The sequence below is a fragment of the Brassica napus genome, unplaced genomic scaffold, assembly GCF_020379485.1.
Source record: "Brassica napus cultivar Da-Ae unplaced genomic scaffold, Da-Ae ScsIHWf_3088;HRSCAF=3902, whole genome shotgun sequence".
NCBI classification, from domain to species: Eukaryota; Viridiplantae; Streptophyta; class Magnoliopsida; order Brassicales; family Brassicaceae; genus Brassica; species Brassica napus.
The window spans coordinates 301,701-323,879 of NW_026016323.1; the positions used below are offsets into that span (position 1 = coordinate 301,701).

At 34.5% G+C, this 22,179-nt stretch overlaps 4 protein-coding genes across 4 annotated transcripts; 1 reads left to right on the plus strand and 3 right to left on the minus strand.

The window, feature by feature from the left end:
• Nucleotides 1–719: 719 nt before the first annotated feature.
• LOC111208015 lies at nt 720–1,952 on the plus strand. Its single transcript, XM_022706694.1, has one exon. It carries the CDS (start codon nt 720–722, stop codon nt 1,950–1,952), a length of 1,233 nt encoding a protein of 410 aa, XP_022562415.1.
• Nucleotides 1,953–2,066: 114 nt separating this feature from the next.
• LOC106451880 (photosystem II 5 kDa protein, chloroplastic) lies at nt 2,067–2,636 on the minus strand. The gene has a single exon (XM_048774367.1). It carries the CDS (start codon nt 2,492–2,494, stop codon nt 2,180–2,182), a length of 315 nt encoding a protein of 104 aa, XP_048630324.1. The 5' UTR covers nt 2,495–2,636; the 3' UTR covers nt 2,067–2,179.
• Nucleotides 2,637–5,787: 3,151 nt separating this feature from the next.
• On the minus strand, nt 5,788–9,196 carry LOC106451881 (NAD(H) kinase 1-like). The gene is made up of 11 exons (XM_013893863.3): nt 9,049–9,196; nt 8,501–8,675; nt 8,290–8,409; nt 7,997–8,193; nt 7,576–7,689; nt 7,352–7,446; nt 7,127–7,233; nt 6,956–7,029; nt 6,794–6,872; nt 6,390–6,697; nt 5,788–6,313 (listed from the first exon to the last, which is right to left on the minus strand). Exons 1-11 carry the CDS (start codon nt 9,073–9,075, stop codon nt 6,011–6,013), a joined length of 1,599 nt encoding a protein of 532 aa, XP_013749317.1. The 5' UTR covers nt 9,076–9,196; the 3' UTR covers nt 5,788–6,010.
• A 6,326-nt stretch (nt 9,197–15,522) lies between these two features.
• On the minus strand, nt 15,523–19,386 carry LOC106358420 (ABC transporter G family member 15). The gene is made up of 8 exons (XM_013798219.3): nt 19,091–19,386; nt 18,373–18,452; nt 17,549–18,010; nt 17,174–17,428; nt 16,805–17,089; nt 16,329–16,601; nt 16,132–16,239; nt 15,523–16,020 (listed from the first exon to the last, which is right to left on the minus strand). The coding sequence occupies exons 1-8, from the start codon at nt 19,266–19,268 to the stop codon at nt 15,640–15,642; spliced, it is 2,022 nt and encodes a 673-aa protein (XP_013653673.2). The 5' UTR covers nt 19,269–19,386; the 3' UTR covers nt 15,523–15,639.
• Nucleotides 19,387–22,179: the final 2,793 nt, after the last annotated feature.

The window sequence follows — 22,179 nt, forward strand, 5'->3', positions numbered from 1 at the left end:
AAACTAAACCAGACTAAACCGTACTTGATTTCGAAAAGTCCGTATCAACCGAATTCCAAGAGTGAATAGGCTTGGCATTTAACCGAATTCTAAACTTAATTCTAGCCCAAAAAAATCGGAATCCGGTAGGAATTTGTTTAAAAAAATATATATATATATATACCCGAATGATTCTTATGTTTAGATACTTTGATATTGAGTAGTTTAGAGATCCTATTGTAATCGAAATCCAAACTAAAATGTGAAAATATTTGAAGATTTCGACAGTTTTTATACCAGTTATTTTTTTGTAAATTCAAATATTTTATCTAATTTAAATAGTTTAACAATTTGTTTAACATAGATACTTTTCAGTTTTTAATATCTTCAAAGATTTTATTAGAAACATTATAGTGCGAAAATGAACTGAATTCCACCAAAATTTGGAAAAACCAAATAAAACCTATGAGCATGATGATATTGAAAATCCAAAAAATTTAAAATTTGAAATCGGAATAGAACCCCGCTCAGGGCTAGAGGAGAATCTAAACCGAAAATATCCTCCAGTTACGCTAAACCGAATAAATATCCCAAGCTTATCTTGAATAAATGCTTACACCGAAAGAGGGTTAATGTCATTGTATAAATAGTAAGCGACGCGTGTATTGCGATTTGCGATTCGCTCTCTCCAAGAGAATATACAAACAAAGTTTTAGGAAACCCTGAGTGTTACGAGAGCTATGGCGGCGGCGAATGCACAAGACGGTGTTTCCCGTGACCTAAACTACGAAAAGTGGGCTCCCACCGCGAAAACAACACTCGTGGAGAAAGGTCTCTGGGACGTAGTTGAAAACGGCCTCTCTCCCGATCCTACGAAGATTCCAGAGTTAGCGGCGACGATCAAAGTCGCGGATCTCGCTCACTGGAGAAACCGCGTGATGAGAGACATCAAAGCGCTGAAGATACTGCAAGCCTCTCTCCCCGATTCGTCTTTCAGGAAGACCATCTCGGCTGCTTCCGCCAAGGAGCTTTGGGATTCGCTCGCGAAAGGTAACGAAGAAGCGAAACTCCGTAGGCTAGAGCACCAATTCGAGGAACTTAGCATGTGCGAAAAGGAATCGATCGTTTCCTACTTCGCTAGGGTTTCGCGGATCGTTGACGAGTTGCAGAAATCTGATTACGAGGTTGTGAAGAAGGTTTTGGGATCGCTCTCGGGGTCGTACAAGGAAGCTGCTCCTGTGATTGAAGAGCTAATGGATCTGAAGACGATGAACCTCGAGAGCCTCGCTGAGTTTTTTCGTAGATTTGATGCGATGCCAGATGAATATGTTCATCGAGAGATTAAGCGAAACAGGCTTAGAGCTATGTTTGGTGCTGGCAAGTGGTGTGACGTGTGCTACAAGGAAGATCATAACCTTGAAGAGTGTCATTCCATCCCTAAGGATGGGGACTGGGGTGTTAAACAAGGGATTTATGGAAGACACTGCTTCAAACGGGCGGGGACTGAAGCTCAGAATCAGACAGAACTGGTAGTTGACTACATACTCCTGGCGAAGTTGGAGTTGGGTGCCTTCACATACGATGAGGATACGTGGATGATATACGGCCACGCCACGAGCAACATGACTCCGCATGAGAAGCTTTTCACCAGTCTAGACAGAACGCAGAAGGCTAAGGTTGGTTTGGTGGACGGAACTGTTATCGTGGCGGAAGGGAGAGGAGATGTGAAGATTGTGATGAAGGGAGGGAAGAAGAAGACGACGATCAGGGATGTGCTTTTTGTTCCACGTGGGATCAACAGAAACGTGTTGAGTGTTCCTCTGATGACATCGAGAGGCTGTTCGTTCAAACCGGGAGAGAGAGGTGAATGCGTTGTTCGTGATAAGACGGGAGCTGTGTTTGGGGATACTACGTGGGATGAGAGAGGTTTGTCTATACGTATGCAGGTGGTTAAACCCAATATCTCCTCTTAGCTTGTGTTCACTTTGAATAAGTATGGTACTAGGCTTTATTCTAGTTTTCAGCAACTTTATTGTAGACAGACACTATGCAATGCTTTTGTCAAGTTTAGTTTATATTCGAAAATCTAGTAGCAAAATATGAAATTGATTTAGTATATGATTACAAACAAAGTTTGAGAAAATTTTACCGAAATATTAGAAAGATAGAGGGAGAGAGACATGAAAGATGAATTGTTGAATCAGTAGCGACAGATCTTGGCTGTCGGCATTGTGACACAAACTTGAGCGTACTTCTTCTTAGCTGCATCTGTCCCTCGTTTGGGCTCCTCCTCGTCTGCCATGGCTACCTTAGCCAAGGAACAAACGGCCGCAGCTGCAGCTGTGAACATGAGATCCCTCCTCATTGTGCTGCTGTTCTGCGCCTCCTTGACTTGTAAGGTAGTTGTGTTCTCGCTCTGTGAAGCTCTGATCACTGAGAGCCTTCGTCCGCCGGTGGTTGACGGGAGCTTAGCAACGGCCGGGAGGAATGTGGCTGTCATGGTCATCGATGCCATTGCTTAATAATTGATTTGATTCTACGTTTTTGATTCTTCTCTCTCGGGCAATGCTTGTGAGATGGTGTTTTAAGAAGTCTGAGTCTGTGGAAAGCTTTGCGTTTGATGAGAAATGATCCATTCCTTATCCATATATGATTTTTGCGCAACTGGTTTGTTGCCACGTGTTGTACTCTTATCTTTGTTGAGAAGAACTGTGAGGGTGAGAGGCGCTCTCGCAACAGGTGGTTTTTGTTGTGAAGCCCGCATATGGGCCCAGATGTTTAGCCATGAAAAATTTAATCAATACCACAACAGTAAAGCCCAAGACAATAATATTTTTGCAGTGATTTTTTCGTGTGTTTTCATTAATTTATTATTTAATCACAAACTTTTAAAATATTTCATATTCTAAATCACAAGTTGCATGACCGCTAATTTCTGTACCCATGGGTCATGGCATGGTTTTACAAAGCAAACGCAAAAATAATCGATTGAATTTTTTTCTTCATAGAGTATTTTTCATTCCAACTATCTAAATTTCTAATTTTTCTAAACAAATTCATCTCAAGTTCTTTTTGTTTTACCAAAAAAATGTTAATTACTGAGCATATATTCCTTATAGATTCTTTATATATTTTAATGATGTCCAAAACCATTCAGACAAGTTATGATTGTTTTTTATTTTTGTTTCCAAAGTTTTATCTAATCTCCATATCAAAAACACAAATATCATATAAGTTTCCATCGTCGCTTTCCAACTTGTTACGAAGTAGTCAGATAACATTTTGAAATCAAAGTCTTTATACCCAACACATTCCATGGCATCTGATAAGCTCCCGCCTTCATATCCTATTGTAGTGTTGTCTGCTCTAGGCTAGCCACAATCAAGGATAAATCTTTATCACCGCTTATCAGGAGAACGGTAGTTGGGGCATGATGGGCTCTTATCCAGCTTGCAATCTCCTAAATATAACAAAGTCGCTGGCTTATTTCAAATGGGAGTTTAGATGTGTGAATCGTATACCACTTGCTTGCAGTGTAATCCACACATCCTCATGAACTCGCTTTTCATTAGCAGCAATCACATGTATGGTGATGTCTCCAAGGTGGCCTTGGAGTGCAGACCTTTATTTTTTTTCCCCTTGCAGTTAGCGTTAACACCATTATTTTCAATGTCCCAAATCACCAGTACAAGTGCCAATGCATAGAGACAACATGGCCTACCGTCTTTGTCTAAGATGCCGGCCTACGAGAAACATTAATGAAGCTTCTTTTATGAAAGAAAGTTTTCATTATTAGGAACCAATTTTTACAAAAGAAATTGAAATTAAAACATCGAGTTAAAGTACATAGGAATAGTCCCCTAGTATAAATTGAATTTAGACCGATAAGAGTAGTCACAATTGTTGGAACTATTTTGAATATTATGAATAGTGTATTCATGTATAAAAAATAAAGTTATTTGAGTGAGAAGTTGAGGTCTAATGTGTGTTATTTGTGAAACTTGTACAAAGTAATAAATACACACATTGGATATTTGAATTTGGATTTGAGTTTTGATTTGTTAGTGGACTTCATGTTCATTAACTTAATTTTATAAACCAAATATGTGTTGATCTTTTATATTACTTTTTTTTTAATTTACAAGCTCGTAAAAATGACTAAATAATAAAGTTATTTGTCATATGTTAATGATATGCCTTTGTTTGATTTGATCGAGAATATAAATAACACTTCTGTTTTATTGTTGATTTGATCGAGAATATAAATAACGTTTTTGTTTTATTGTTGATTCTTTATTGTTACAAAAAAATTCTATGTACTTGTTTGACAATGAAGAAAATCAAGTTTTAAGTTTCAAAGTATGGTGTAAAAAGATTGACCATAAAAACATTCATATTCCATCAATGCTTTAACACCGCTCGTAAAAAATTGACCATAAAAACAAAAGAGAAATTTTATATGAGTCTTATTAAAATTAACATATACTCTCTCCGTTTTTTAATATAAGTCGTTTTACACCTATGCACGTAGATTAAGAAAACCATTAATTTCTTATATTTTCTAAACAAAAACATCATTAATTATTTACCTAACCACAATTCAACCAATAGAAAAATAGAAGATATATTATCATTGATCATACAACATTAATTATTAATAAATTTTACATAGAAAACCGAAAATGACATATAATTTGGAACAAAAAAGTTTCTCTAAAACGACTTATATTAAAAAACGGAGGGAGTATATTTTAGTTTTTAAAGTTAATATGGTTGAACAAACCAAAGAGAGTGATTGTTTTGACGCCACCAATACTATTTTGCCATGTTCGAAATTGTGTTAGCGTGAGTTGAGTTGGTCGGTCGATCAACGTCTAGCGAGTAGCATAAAAATTGGAGATTAACCGGGGATTAGGTTTTATAGTTTTAATAACTATATAATAAGATATTCCCTCTGTTCTTAAATGTAGGATGTTCCAAAGAAATTTGATGTTCTAATATATAGATGTTTTCAATTTTTGGTAACTTTTATTTTATTAAAAACTGTGTAACCAATCATATTTAATAATCTATTTTGTAATTGGTTGAATACAATTATTTTATAGTTTTAATGATATTTTTTAGACATAAAAATAATTTTTTCATATGTGTGTTTTTTCTTAAACATCTTATATTTAAGAACAGAGAGAGTATTATTTTGTAGAAGCATTAAAGATATCATAAAGCCGTCCAGTGGTTTGAGTCTTTCTCGGTTGGATTGAATGGTCGTGGGTTCGATTAACACTTCAGGCGTTGTGGAGTCGGTTTCGTTTTACAGCCGAGTATTTACATCTGTAGCGTGCTCCCTTGATTGTTAACTTTGAGATTGGTTGTACGGTTTTGCTTCCAGTGTACAGCGTGATGTGTTAGCTCCACCGTTCTCTCCAGCTGCAGCGTGTGGGGACCTTGTTTAAGTTGGGAATGCTAAACGGGAAATACTTATAGTGGATTATAAAAGTGTTCGAGTTGTTGGTTTGGTTCCTGTCAGCAGGTGAAGAACATTGTGTTTAGCAGTATCTTCTCACGACCGCACCATTAGGATATATGAAAATCTTCTCCCAGAGAAAAATATGCTTAGATCACGCAGCTGATGGTGTTGAGAAAATGAAGATGAATTTGATCTGCTACCTGAAACAGGAAAGGTGAGAAATTGAATTAGATAGAGAGATTCATAAAGGATTCTCTGTTAATTCCTGAGCATATTTGGTTGTATGCCTGTGTAGGAAGTGTTAATGAAGATGGAGAAGTTGACATAGAGAGAGACAACAGTGGAAAAGGATGAGATATATCAGTGGAGGAACTCCTCTTCCTTCCAGCTGAACCGATCCCAGATATATTAGCACAGAATCATCTCTGATTCATTAACTTTGAATAATCAGTCATACTACATTTTCTTTATTATACCCAACAATGGATAGAAACCAGATACTACATCTTTGTCTCTGTATATGGTTTACAAGGAGTAGAATTTTGGGACTAATTTGTTCAAGTGTCACTGAGGGCCGTCAGAAGATTGAATCTTTCTTTGGTTCCAGTGAAGACCTTCGTGGATGCTGCGAAGGAAGTCATGAGTGGATTCGACCTGGCAAGCTGTTGAGACAGGCCACGGTGCCATGCTACACACTAGTGCATCCCCTGCTTCAAGTTGTTTCCTGCCTTTCCCATCAAACGACACCCACGCGGAGCCTCTGCTGTTGAATGGCACCTGCACTCTCACTGTCACATGGTCCGGTAATATCAGTGGGCGGAAAGACAGAGAATGCGGACAGATTGGTGTGAACAAGATCCCAGGAACCTGCAAATAAACATCATGTTTAGTAGCTCTTATCTCGCTTGTTATGAGGATCATGAGGGGGGGCATATTATAACACCTGTGGATGGACCATTGATCCTCCAGCTGCAAGTGAGTAAGCGGTGCTACCAGATGTTGTAGAGAGTATTAGTCCATCGCCTTGCACACATGTGACAAACGAGTTGTCGCAGTAGCATTCAAGGTTTGTGAGGTAAGAAGATATCCCACGGTCGATGGTGACTTCATTCAAAACAAGCATAGTCTCTTCTGTCTCGTAGTCATGCCTTGCTTTATCTCTGATGATGTGACACTGCAGCCTGTGTCGTAGTGTTATACTGAGTGGACCCCTCAGAACCGATTCAAGACAATCTCGGTATTGTTCGCTGTCTGGGATCATAGCGAGTTAAAGAAAAAGTTCCAGTGGACAACAGATAATGCTGCTAAATTTTAACTGATAAAAAGAAAAAAGATTTTTAAGGATACGGAAAGGAGTCATGAATCCAAGAGATCCCATGGAAAATGGAACAATTGGAGGCACTGGTCCTTTGAACATCGACGCTGCCTGTAAACGTTACGATGTTCCAATGTTAAATCGTGTGTGTGTGTGTTTTACTATTAAAAAGGAACAGACAGATGTGACGTTACCCATAGAACAGTACCATCACCACCAAGAGTTATAACAAGGTCAACCTTTGGGTGTAGAAGTGAAATTTCTTTGTCTGCATAAACAAATGACCAATTGGTAAAAAAACAACGAAGCTTTGATCATATACAGAGAAAATTTACACAAAAAGAAAGAGAGAGAGAGATGTTTACCATCTTCCCAAGTTTGAACAAAGTCGAAGGAACTTGATTCTGATAAAAGTTCTGCCTTCACTCGTGGTTCCACGTAAACATTTAGTCCTTTATGATCTCTCAACCATCTGAAGAATATGATAGGAAACACTTTTTACCTTCCAATTCAGAGAGAATCACTGAATCTAGTCCTCATGGTTTGTGTAAATAATATCTTACTGAAAGAGAGTTCAAGAGAATACAGACCTGACCATTTCCACAGAAAGAACTCGTACAGAAGTTGAATTAGGCTTAGTGAAGATAATAACAGTTTGTGGACTGGACTCCCATGTCAGTGAAATCTGAATATTACAAGTTGTATAAGTTAGTCTACATACTGAACAACTGTGTACCGAGTTTGAGAACAAAAGTAATTAGTGTTTATAAAATTCAGAGAGAGGATAAAGACAAGCAGCCAATACTCTTCCTACCTGTTTACTACTGCGATCTGGTGTAGTGATATTGCCGCTCTCAAAAGAGACGATTTCTTTTTTGTGTTGATCATTAGCCTGCCCCTTGCATCCCCAGGAAAGCTTAAATGATGCCTGCATCCATGCACGTTAAAACAGACTTTGAATATGTAATACACACTACATGCAGACATGATGTGCACAGGAGATATGGCTTAAGGTTTCATGTACTCTTGCAGCCACTTGTGGATGTGCAACAGTATTGGGATACAGCACATGTGAGGATACTTAAGCTCTAAAAGAAGAAATTTTCATCTAAATTGATGTCCTACGTCTGCTGAGTGATGATAATATGTGGTATAGGTTTGCCTACTTTATGTTTATTATTGACTCAATATAAGCAAGCAATAGCTGGACCACAACAACTAAGAGTATCTATTACCTTTCGCTTCAATTTGTTGTTACAGCCATTAGGACTGTTAGGTTCACAATCTTGAAGCACTTCATGAGCGCAAATACGCTCCAAGGAATGCATTCCTGACTTCCCGTTTTCCTGAACATGAAGCCGCGGAGACTTGGCTGAATGATCCATCATCCCATTGCTATTAGATTCATCAGCACACACTCCATTCGAAGGTGCTGTGACACAAGCCAGAAAACTATGTTATTCAAACCAAAACAGCTAGAAGGAACTGGATACACTAATAAATCATTTAACAGAGAATTCAAAAAAACCTTTAAGAAGCAACTCTAGATTCTTGCACCTCTCCAACTCATATCTTCGTTTCCATTCAGCAGCTTCAGCTTGAGCCAATGCTTTTCCTTCAGAAGATCCTCTTAAAGCCTTTGCAACAGCTACAAAATATGCAAGAACGTAAAGTCAAAAAGAAGAAAGAAAAACACACAAAGGATGATGAATCTTTTTAGCTATCCAAAGCTTACTGACTTCTCAAAGCCTCTGAGAACTCAATGAGATGATCATCATTAGCCTGCATAGGAGTCTGCTGAATAAGAAACTCCTGAACAGCTTTCTCTGACTGAGCTAGAGAAGACAAATTACTGAAACCGTTTTCTTGGTTTGACCGCAAACCGTTTGCATCTCCTCCCTTTCCAAATGAATCCTGCGCGCCAAGAAGAAAAAAAAACAAAGAAGTCAATAGAGTTAATAATGTTCTGTTTCAAAAACATGAGCTTCTTTGAAGAGAGACATAAATTTATGAACAGTATCATTCATCGCTATGAACTAAAGAGAAATTAATAAAAATCTCTCAACTTCCGGCGATCATATAACCCCAAAAAAGAGAGATTTTTATCAAAGCTCAACAAATATGGATTTAAAAAATCCCAAATTTAAGTCGAAAAAATAAACAGCAGAGAGAGGGGAAGAAACACGCAAAAGCTACCAAGTGAGAGAGATCACACGAGACCAAACACGCAGAAGACAGCGTATAGATAAAATAGTACAAGAAGAAAGCAGACAAGGAGAGATTTTACAGTGTGATTGAGCTTGTAGGTCGACATTGAATTCTATGGATGGAAGTGCGGGTCACACGACGAAGACGAAGAAGAAGCTTATGGATTTATAATCTTCTCGAGACGGCAGCTTTATATATATATTTGAGAAAATGGGAACGAAAGAAGGAAAAGTCGTAAGCATCTTCCAACTTTTTGGTGAGACCAAACAGTAATCGCTTTGAATTTAACGACCGGGGATCACATATTTGACTCTTACCATAAAAGTCAACACCAAATACATGCAGAGTTTAATTACGAAAAGAAAAAAAGACCATCTCCGATTCTCTTTTTGCCTTTTTACGTTTTTCATACACATTAAAATTTGACTATTACATTTTTTTACCTTTACCCTCTCTCTCCATCTTTTTTTTTCCATCTGGTACTAGATTGTGATAAAACTCCACTTTTGTCATAAACTTTCATAACTGTTTTTTTTTCTTTATAGTCTTGATCATAAATTACGATAATGTCTAGACTTGCAAGATCTTCTTGAGCGTGGCCTGCTAGTGGACAAAAGATTATGCTTGATTGTAAATGATTAGTGAATAGTCCAGTGCTGTTGCTATCTCCTATCTAATAAAAATAAAAGAAAATGTGATTGAATAATACGTGAATAAAAACTTTTGTTGCTCTTATATGTTTTAACTATATAGTAATAGTATATACATGTTTCCATGTATTTCGATTAAATTATATGCTTCTTGTTGATTGGGAATTAAATGCCGTCCGCATGATTAAGATTTTGATTTTGTATCATTATCTTTTCAGATTACTTTTCAACTAATCATTACGTAATCGATCATATAATAATATACTGACCGAATTCGATAGTGTTTTTTTAAAATTTATATATATATATATACAACTATTAGTTTCTAGTTCTAGTGGGGAAACATATCAAACACCAACATCATCTCTGCAATATTCAGATGTTCACATGTTTGAACACCATCTATAATATATTCAAAAAAAGAACACCATCTATTAAAAATATAAATAAGAACTTTACTAACCATTATTATATTTATACCAGTGATATCACATCACACGTCCCACAAGTTTCAAATTGATATATATGTTCAAGATAATTCGATTCTAGTATGTGACACACTAGCTAGAAAAGAAACATAAATGAAGAGAACATAAACTGATCTAGTCCATTTCAGTTTATCGTTTTACATATGATGATATGTTAATTAGTAGTGGTTACACCATGAGTACCATAATAACATATGTACGTGGGGCTCCTAACAACGCGTGGCTGCTTTAGAGGACTTTGATATTTCAATGTCACTGCGGTGTTCGGTCGTCGGGTTTTCCCACTACATATAAGTACACGCTTCTAGACTTCTAGTGCGTCAAAATTAGGACACGTGCATATATGTAAACCATGACTCCAATAAATGTTTTAAGATTTGATTTTTGCAAAGCTGATTTTTAGCAAAATGGAGTTTTTGGACTTGGACGGCAATTTTCTGTATCATGTAAATATTCATGTAGAGAATGATGAGAGTAAGAAATGGAAGAATATCGTATAGAAGGATCAAAGAGATCATAAACATTATTGTTAATATTGTATATTTATTATATAAGATACTCATATATATTTGTATCTATCTAGTTTAGGAAACATCTCTAGTATAAATATATATGTAACTCTAACCATTATTCTTATGAGAGTCAATATACAATATTCTTTCATCTCTTACTTTCATCATTCTCTACATAGTATCAGAGCCACAATGATTTAACGATCTGCTCCGTTCCTATTTTTCTTTTATTTTCTTCAAGCTACAGAGCTTCTTTATTTTTTGATTTCAAGCCATTGAGCTTCTATTATATTTTCTGTTAAGCTATATGCTTCCACCATTCATGTTCATGTGAACCTCTGAATCTAAGCCATTGAGTTTTTTTGTTATTCAAGTCTACCATAGACCTCTGAATCCAAGCCTAGTGCTTCTTTATATTCATGCCTCATTTTTATCTTTATAATTCTTAAGCCATTGTGGCTTCACTTCCAAAATCAAAACTTAATGCTTCTTGTTTTTTTCTTAAAGCCATGGAGCTTCTTATTATTCATGTCTCTGAAGACCTCTGAATCGATTTCTTCTTTTTGAAAAAAAAAAAAAATTATTTATTATATATTTGTTACGTATTAAAGAAAAAAAAAGACAAAAAAAACATTAAAAAAGAAGGTTTTGTTACCAAGCCAAAGTGATTCATATCATCATTCAAGCTCATCAAACGTGCCTCTGAATCTATAAGCCTTGACCTTCTATTTTCTATTTCCAAGCTAAGGTACTTCATCTCCAACAAGCAACACTCCCTCATGTAAGTGTTTGCGCTACACATAGTCAACGAGAACACAACCACCAAAGGAGGCACATCATTATCATCTCTGTCCATTCACTTCCTCACAACCAACACCACCATATTCTCCTGCTGATCCAAATACTATAATGGCATGATTACTGAGTCAATCTCAAGCAGCTAATTCCGCTACAACTCCATTACCACCTTGAGATTGAGGGGGCGTATAGAAGGATCAAGGAGATCATAAACATTATTGTTAATATTGTATATTTATTATATAAGATACTCATATATATTTGTATCTATCTAGTTTAAGAAACATCTCTAGTATAAATATATATGTAACTCTAACCATTATTCTTATTAGAGTCAATATACAATATTCTTCCATCTTTTACTCTCATCATTCTCTACAATTCAATCAGCTTGACTTTTTAATCCCCTTTTTGTTTGCAATATGTTATTTTTCCTAAAGACTAGTCTTAATACTATAGTTTTTCTGTTTTGCTAACAAATACTATAGTATTTTTTAATTTCAAAAGTCCCTCTGAATTTCGTAACAACAAATATGTCGTATATACCTTTCATTGTCTCTATGAGAAAGTTTATATTTTAGCGAATTTATTGATTACGAATTTACGATATTGCCTTCTAGTTGCATGTGAATTATTTTTCGTACTTTAACTAACGATTCAAATACTACTTACTGTCTAATTTACTACTTACTGTCTAATTTAATTTGGTCACATAAAGAAGCTTAGATATCCCTTATATATTAATTGAGGAACATTTGAAAAGATGTAACCTCAATTTTGTATTAATTAAAAGAGGCTCCAATGCATAGGTGTCACTCAATTAGGTAGTCAATTACATTCAATTGAAAAATAAGTAGGTCCACATTCGATTTTTATATGTTGTTAGATACATAAGTTGGTCAAACTATATGATATAATGATATGATATGATATTTTCTTTTCTTAAATAAAACCTACGGAATTACCATAAATGACTAATATATATATGACAATTAATGAGTTTAATAATAAAGATTTGATAACAATGTATATCTCCTCCATCATTTTTGTTTAATTTTATATTATTAAAATAAATTAAACAATCAAATTAGCTATAAAAATAAAATTTAGATTTTTTCGTATATGTTATATTTTGAATTTTTAAAAACGATAATAAATGACTAAAACTATTAAAATTATTATGTTAAAAATTAATGATCAATGGTTTAACATTTTTATTATAAGAAGATACACATGATTTTAAAACCATATGAGTAAAAAATATTATTTAATAATAAAATAAATATATATATATTAAACACTATATACCATAAGATTACATAAATATTTTAATATTAAAACTTTCAATGAATTTTCAAGAAAACATTTATAAATTATAAACTTATTAAAAATTTCAGATTGAAAATTTTGTTATCGATGATTTAAATATTTTGTTATAAAACGATATGAACGATCATAGAACCGTATGATTATAAATTCTTATTTAGTAAATAACTATACAAAATATACTATTCTTAGAAAAATAAGTTGGTCCATCTTAACTTATATTACACTTTTTATTAAACTAACTATCGAATTGATAAATAACGTACCAAAAAATGTTTTGCACTTTCCTTAAATAAAAGCTACGAAATTACTTAATATTATTAACGTATATGTGAAAATTAATTATAATGAATAATAAATATTTGATAACAATTTTTGTATCTTAGTTCTTTTTTAATTTTATATTATTAAAATATATTTAAAAATCACATTAAACATATGATAAAAACATTTATATTTTTCTTATATGTTATATTTTGAATTTTTCAAAACGTCTATAAATTATTAGAAATTTGAAGATCCCCACTCTGAAAATTTTGTGATCAATAGATTATTTTTTTGTCATAATAAGTTACAAATGATCATAAAATTGTATTAATATGAACTTTTATTTAATATTATAAGAAGATACACATTATTTTAAAACCATATGAGTAAAAATATCATTTAATAATAAAACATATATATTTATATATATATATATATAGATTATACTATATACCATAAGATTACATAAATATTTTAATATTAAAACTTTCAATGAATTTTCAAAAACATTTATAAATTATAAACTTATTAAAAGATTTCACATTGAAAATTTTGTTATCGATGATTTAAATATTCAGTTATAAAATGATATGAATGATCATAGAACTGTATGATTATAAATTCTCATTTAATAAATGACTATATAAAATATACTATTCTTAGAAAAATAGGTTGGTCCATCTTGACTTACATTATATTTTTTATTAAACTAACTATCGAATTGATAAATAATCTACCAAATTTTTTTTGCACTTTCCTTAATTAGAAGCTACGAAATTACCTAATATGATTAACGTATATATGAAAATTAATTATTATGAATAATAAATATTTGATAACAATTTTGGTATCTTAGTTCTTTTTTTTAATTTTATATTATTGAAAGATATTAAAAAATCACATTAAATATATGATAAAAACATTTATATTTTTTCTTATATGTTATATTTGAATTTTTCAAAACGTCTATATATTATTAGAAATTTGAATATTCCCACTCTGAAAATTTTGTGATCAATAGATTATTTTTTTGTTATAATAAGTTACAAATGATCATAAAATATAACGCATATGAATTTTTATTTAATAAATATTCAAACTAAATAATATATATATATATATATAAACACTAATGATTTAAAGCAACAAGATTGGCTGATCAATTTAGTCGTCCAGTTGAAATCTTTCAAAAGTATGTGAAAGACTAAAGTCAAAGTAAATATGGATTTAGAATAGTAGTTATATTTTACTAACCAAATACCGAAAAAACTGAACCGAACCGAAACCAACCCGATATCCGGGTTGAACACCCGTAATCCAAATGAAGCCAAACTATTGTTTCATTCTCCAAAATATAATAAAAATAATAACTTAATCCCGCGCAAGGCGCGGGTCTTATCCTAGTGTTCATATATTCCGAAAACAAATGAGAATAAGTCAGCAAAATCTACTTTTGACGAATATTTTGCCTTTTTTGTCTTGTCTCAAAAGTAAAAGGTCAGTAGATTTTTATAGAGTTTTGAGTCTATTAGCTCAAAGTTGGTAATTGGTATATAGACCTCATCTTCTTCAATTGTCTTTTTGTATTTTTTAACATTGTCTTTGTGTGTATATATATCAAAGGTTTTCTACCTTCTGTGGTAGCAAGAGTTGTTGAACCGGAATAATGTGTAATCACCATTATGTTTCATATTGTGTTTCTTGAAGAAAAAAAAGATTAATTCACACTGTGTTTACTTCTCGCATACGAATCAACAAATTTGTAAATGGCATGTTTATCCATGACTTCAGAAGTATCTTAACATTTAATCATCTTAGCACATGTATCATAAAAAAATAAAATGTACACACTTCATAGATGTTAACTAATGACCGGTAGACTGAGTCTCGGTCAATTTATCTCTGCCTGTTCTCATGATATTTTTGCGTTCCGTACTTCCATTTAATTCCAGCCCTCCCTTTGTGAGGAACTGTTTAATACTGTATTGGACATGACTCTTACAGAAAAGCTTAATTTTGAAAATATATCGTACGAATATTTAGAAATGTTTGATAGTCCTTGGCTTTCTTTGAAGACCGGTCACAATTTGGGTCAAGTCGATAACTGATTCAAAGTCTTCCAGAGAGAAAGCTACCTTTACGTTTGACATTGTTATTATAAAGGACGAGCCAGTTTTCTACTAATTCAACAAAGATTAGTAAACTATATAATAAAATTTCTTTGAATGTTGTTTCCATTTACATTTACCTAATCTTTCTTTTTCCATATTAATTACTTGAGTTGCGTATTTTGATATTCAAAAGTTTTAATGATCCTTATAGTATTTTTTATTACGAATGATCCTTATAGTATTTTCGTATTCATAAGTTCGAACGATCCATATTTTCTTATTAATATTCTTCCTTGTGTTACATAAAGCCTCGACTTGAAATGAAGTTTCAGTAGAGGAACATTTGGGTTGCCTTTGGTTTCCACTTGGGGAGGGTTTAGTTATAATAATAAAAACTTGGGTACTACAGTACAACTTGCTTTTTATTCTCCAATAATGACAATTATAGAGCAGATTATGAGATCATGATGAAAAGTTACAGGCAGAACAAAGTAAAATTACATATTACATAAGCCTTTTTAGTAGTGGGCTGGAGAGTTGAGGCCTTCTTGAGAAGAAAGTGAACGGAAAGGCTGATGTCTCCTTGAAGACATTGACGACAATGACAAAGACAGAGACGGCATTCTCTTGAAAGAAGGTCTCCTGTCAAGATTCCTCATCGTTCTTTTTGCCTGAATCGCCTTTAGAGCTGGTCCTGCTCTCTCCTTTAGCTTTAAGACCACGAAGAAGAGAAGCCTATAACACACAAGGATTCCTACTACCGCAGCCAAGTCCCACCATTTTGAATGTGTCACCTTCACTCTAAATATCTTGTTTATCACTTCTTCTCCTGTCATTTTCGGCTCACCCGGGAATAAAGGCTCGAACTCTAGTCCAAGAAAATCGTTCTTGTAACCTCCCTGCAACATCCCAAATGTTTCTCAAGTTTAACAACCTCTACTTATAATCTTTTCAGTAACCTGAAAACGTTTTTTAATATGTTCTTGAAACATTACTCTCTTTCACTTTACCTGGATAGCCCAAGATCCATAGCTTATATATGAAACTGGGTAACGCCAAAATATCTTGGGAAGATCAGGAAGCAGACGGAAGAATCCAGAAGTCATCATGATAATTCCCTTACCAAAACATAACATAGAAAATCACACTTAAGGTCTTTTATAAACTTGATTTTATGAGAAGAAAAGAAAGGTTGCTTCGTTCTTACAATGAGACCAGCTCCAGTAACAAGACCCATCAAGAAGTTTGGAACTAGAGAAGCCACAACCATCATGAGACTCTCTATCACAGAGACTGAGAAGAAGATGTTGAGACAGAAGAAAGCGTAATGCGAGAACCCGGGACGAAACTTCACCAAGTTGTAAGTAATAGTTCCCGTTATAACCGAGAGAGAAACTAAGAACGGGAAAGACGAGATGTAGTTTGAGAGGATATAAACCGAAACTCCATAGTAACCACTCATCCTCTCTTTATAGAACACCTACAACATGACAAAATCGCATTTTCACCGGAGGCCGGCCCTGAGATTTTGGAGACTATAAACTATATAGTAAAAATATATTTTAACAATAAATATTGACTCAAGAAAATTTTGGAGGCCTTAAAACAGTTTTTCACTTGGCTATAACCGTCGATATAGCAAATCAAGATTTGTGAGATATAATTAGGGTTTATTATTTTTACCTTCATTTCTTCAAGGAAAGAAGGGAAGCCTCCAATGGACATGAACGTCATGAAACCAGTGATGAATCCACCACAAGAGACCCTGGCTAAGATTGATGTGTAGCTATATCCCACGTCGTAGAATATCGTCCCTACGCTTATAGAAACAACAATGTAGCTTACTATTCTTGTCCAGTAGTAACCTACATCGCGACACATGTTTATGAATGATCTTGCTGTTAATGTTCTAAGTTGTCTCCACCAGCTTGCTTCACTTCCTCTTCTCACTTCCATCTCACTCCCATCCTGGGAGGAAAAAGAAAGAAAACGTTAACATGACCAGCTCATGAGTTAACTTGACTATGGAATGCACAAAGAGTTAAAACTTACGATGTTAGATAGTTCTTGGATTCTTGATTTTGCGGACTTCGCATACTTTGAACGCCGGTAGTTCTCAACAAGCCTTGCTCTGATCACAGGTGTTGCTAGATTCATCAGTGGATCTGATGTAGCTGGTGTTTCCTGAATTCTTTGAGATCCTTTGAGCGTAGCTGTGACTGTATCGAAGTCTGAGTTTATACATCGCAGGAAGTGATCAGAAGGATTCCTCTTCTTGGGACATGGAAAGCCCGATTCAGCAAAGAACTATATTTCAAATAAGCAAAAAAACAAAACAAAACAGAGTTTTCTCCATCAAGATAACGTAAGATAAACGAAACTTCAGGGTTTCTTGTACTACAAGTAAAGCAAGAGTTTATAGTTCACCTCAACAGCAGACTTGGCTTCACCAAAGTAGACAGACTCACCACTCGAGAGCAAGAAAAGATCATCAAAAAGTGCAAACACCTCACTGCTAGGCTGATGAATCGATGAAATAACGGTTCTGCCATCTCTTGCGATGTTTCTAAGTGTCTGAATCACGAAAAACGCAGAAGCACTATCCAAACCGCTGGTGGGTTCGTCGAGAAAGAGGATCTGAGGGCGGGTTAAGATCTCTAAAGCGATGCTGACACGTTTCCGTTCGCCGCCACTAACTCCCCTAGCGTGCCAGTTTCCAATGGCTCTGTCTGCGCAGTCTTGAAGACCAAGCTCCATGATTGTGCCTTCCACAATGTCACTCACTTCCTCGTTAGACATATCACTTGGAAGCCTCAATCGGGCTGAATATGTTATTGTCTCCCTCACTGTTAGTGTTCCGAGCAATATGTCCTCTTGTGTTACATATGCCTATATACATATATTCACGTTATCCATATATTTTAAGATCAATGCAGACAACTTTCAACATTTACTTTTCCATTAAGATCAAATGAGAGTAAATCTAAAAGTTGTTGATTAAGTTGGGCTGTACTTTATATTTTTAAGTCCCTATTTTAATTGACCTTATATTATTCACACAAAATATTCAAAATAACTATAGACTTTAACCTTTCACCACTATCTACTTAGGTTGGATCTGTCTAAAATATGTTACCACAAATGAAAAGATAACGTTTATCGACCAAAAGGACAATCCTAATTATCTAACAAGTTAGTTGCTTGTTATAGAATGTCAAATGTGAGATGAAATATTGAACGAGGAAACTTACTACGAGACCATAGTCTAGTCTGGCTTTCTTGCCGTTCAATAGAAGATTACCGGTCATGATCACGTTTCTTGCGAGTCTACCTGTAGATAACTCGAGAATTATTTTCTTAACAGTCGATGAGAACTTCATCTTATAGAGAGAAAAAAAAACAAAAACAATACTACTATTTTCACTGTTTTTTATATTTTTTTTGTATTGGGCTGTAAAAATGGAGATAAATATCATAACTAAAGAGATAATGAATAAGAAATGCTAGCCCCAGTAATAAGTTTTGCATTTATGAGGCAGTGCAGTGTTCTGTCTACTTTCTTTGCATGCAGCGGATGTTTATAAATACTGTATGTAGATATAGTTGTCCAATAAATCAGCTTTAATTTCGGTATAAAATCGCTTAATGTATGATCTATGATGATGTTGATAAACCAAGGTGTAATTAGTAAAAAGTAACATATATATATACATAGATTTACAAATCTTTTATATTTACAAATCTTTTATATTCCATTTTGGCAATTTCCGGATAACATTACGACAGAAAATTAAACTCAGTTTAGCCTTTTGTTCAAAAAAAAAAAAATTAAACTAAGTCAATGACACTATTACAATATTTATCAATATAGTAGTAATAGCTAAAAATACCAATAATATAAAAATTGCCAAGATAGGTATGTCAGTCGGAATGTTTGATGCATGGAGTTGAATGTTAGAAGAAACTGACCTGCAAGAGAGTCAAGAAGAGTGGACTTTCCGGATCCAGAAGGACCCATTATAGCCATGATCCGACCTGGTTCAGCATACCCGTTTAGCCTCTGTAGCAACCTTCGGGTCGGACCATCACTGAAGTTGGGTATAACTACCGTTAAGTCTTCCCATGCCAAATACGCTCCACGGCTCATCTCCGCCTTTGACGGTAGCGGCCTCGGGCAACTACTAGAGCCTCTAGTTCCTAGTTTCTATGCTCTCTCTATCTCTCTCTCTCTCTCTCTCTCTCTCTCTCTCTCTCTCTCTCTCTCTCTCTCTCCTCTCTCTCTCTCTCTCTCTCTCTCTCTCTCTCTCTCTCTCTTCTCTCTCTCTCTCTCTCTCTCTCTCTCTCTCTCTCTCTCTCTCTCTCTCTCTCTCTCTCTCTCTCTCTCTCTCTCTCTCTCTCTCTCTCTCTACACGATCTAGTTTTATTTGTTTCTTCTAGTTTCTCTTTTGTTGGTGGGAGTGAATAATAACGAGTAGGAAAAACAAAAAGATAAAAAGAGTATATAAGCTCTACAGTCACCAAACAACTAAATTCATTTAATGGATGTCTTTAATATGGGCAACGTTTATAAAGGGCATGCATGCATGTATTGATGTATATCTACAGACTACACTAGCATACTATATAGTATTTCAATTCATTAGTAAATGCGTATATATAAAGAAGGAGATAGATCAATGGCACGCATATTTATATACATGTAAATATAGCGTTGAGATAATGGTCCAATTACAATAATGTTAATAAAAATAAGAGTAATTCTTGGGTTCAACCTCTAGGTTCACCATCCAAGTGTTTGAGTATTTGATATTTGATATCTTTTAAAAAAGGAAACAACATTGAATTTCTAAATAAGATTATTTTTTTTAAATAAAACAATAAAAATACATAAAAATAATTACAAAAAATTAATAAATAAATAAATAATTTTAAGTCTTCAGCAAAATACTAAACCCTATACTCTAAATCTTAAACCCTAAACCTTAAACTTTGGATAAACTCTAAACGTTTGAAAATCTTAAACCCTAAATCATACATTAAAAACTAAATTTTAATAACACTAAACCCTAAATCCTAATCACTAAACTCTAAACCCTTGGGTAAACTTTGAACCCTTGGATAAATCATATACTCTAGAGTTTAATTTTAAATATTTTTTATTTACAGTTTATGATTTATCTAAGGGTTCAGGGTTTATCCAAGGATTTAGGGTTTAGTGATTAGGATTTAGGGTTTAGTGTTATTAAAATTTAGTTTTTAATGCATGATTTAGGGTTTAAAATTTTCCAATGGTTTACGATTTATCCAAGATTTAAGGTTTATAATTTAGGGTTTGGAGTTTAGGATTTAGGGTATAGGATTTAGTATTTTGCTAACGGTTTAACAATATTTATTTATTTATTTTTGTAATTATTTTTAGGGCAATTGTCAATAATAGCACCTTTTGAAGTTTATGTCCCAAAAATAGCACTAGAAGGAGAAAGTCACAAAAATAGGTTTCATTAAAGGGGTAATTTACCCTTATACCCTTTGTTATAAGAATAAAAAAAACATTTCATTTCATTCGATCGCGAATCGTGTCGTCTCCTCTCCGGAATCTTCAAACCCTCATCGGCACTGTCGTCTCCGACTCGGGAATCGTCGTCTCCGGCTCGGGAATCATCTTCTCCGACTCGGGAATCGTCGTCTCCGGCTCGGGAATCATCTTCTCCGGCTCGCTAGTCATCTTCTTCGGCTCGCTAATCATTTTCTCCGGCTCGCCAATCATCTTCTCCCGTTCGCTAATCATCTTCTCCGGCTCGCTAATCATCTTCTCCGGCTATCTAATCATCAGCGTCACACTCTCTACTCTCAAAATCGGACACAAATCACTATGTAGCTTTTTAAAATTAGGGTTTTTGAATTAAAATTTGGGAAGCTTGCGTTTTGATTTTGATTTGTTTGTTACTCTTTCTTATTAACCAGCGAAGCAAATGAAAGACTTTTGAATTGTGGGAACACAAAGTTGTTGGAGCATAATTCATCTCTTTGAGGTATGTTGCAGATTCAACCTTCTGTGTGTTTGTACAAATTTATAAAATAAAAGTTTGTTGTCTCTTGCTGCATCTATTGAATGTTTTTAGAAGATTTCCAGAAAGCATTTGTTGCTGCATCTATTAAATGTTGAAAATTGAAACTCGGATGGTAACACATTTTGAAACTTTTTTGCTTGGAGTCTTGTTTTGATTAGGAATGTTGATATTTTTGATAGGGTCTTGAATTTGCTTATGAGTCTTTTGTTGCTTGTGAAACTGTCTAGTGTTTATAAGAATTTCAGGAAGCATTTGTTGTGTTATTTCAGGAAAGCCTTCCAGAAAAGTTTGAAATTTTTTTTTTCCTTGTTTACGCAGGATAGAAACAAGATGGGAGATTCAGTACCTCTAAAACTAGCACTGCCAGAGCTGAAGTATCCTATTGGTTCACAGCCAAAGGAAAAGTCAGCAATCAACCAATACTCTGGTTCAGATTATATCTCTATTGTCAAAAGCATCCTAAAACCAGATGAGATGATAAGAGTCCGAGGATCATTTCTGGGACCTGTAATGAAGCTCAGTGAGAGAGGATTGAAGTTATCAGCAAAGATAGTCTACGCCATTCTCACTAGAAGCATCGTTTCTGTCAAGGAGAATGAAGCCTGGTTCCATTTCGGTGCGCAGCCAATGAGGTTCTCTATAAGAGAATTTCATATGATGACAGGCTTGAAATGTAGTGGTGCATTAGAAGGACCACGAAGGGAAACCGAGAGATTTAATTGGGAATTGCTAAAGGGGCGTAGTCATAAGTTAAGTGACGTGGTGGACCAGCTCAGAAACACAAGAGAAGATGCTTCTGAGGAGAGAGTATGCCTCGCAATGCTCATCCTGGTAGAGAGCATATTATTGCGGAAGAGCAAAGGAGGGAGTTTTCCTTTGGAATATGCGAAAAATGCACAGGATATGACATATCCATGGGGAAAAGAGGCTTACATTGTGCTCCTGAAGTCAATTCAAAACGCTGTCGCGAATCATTTGGAGAATAAA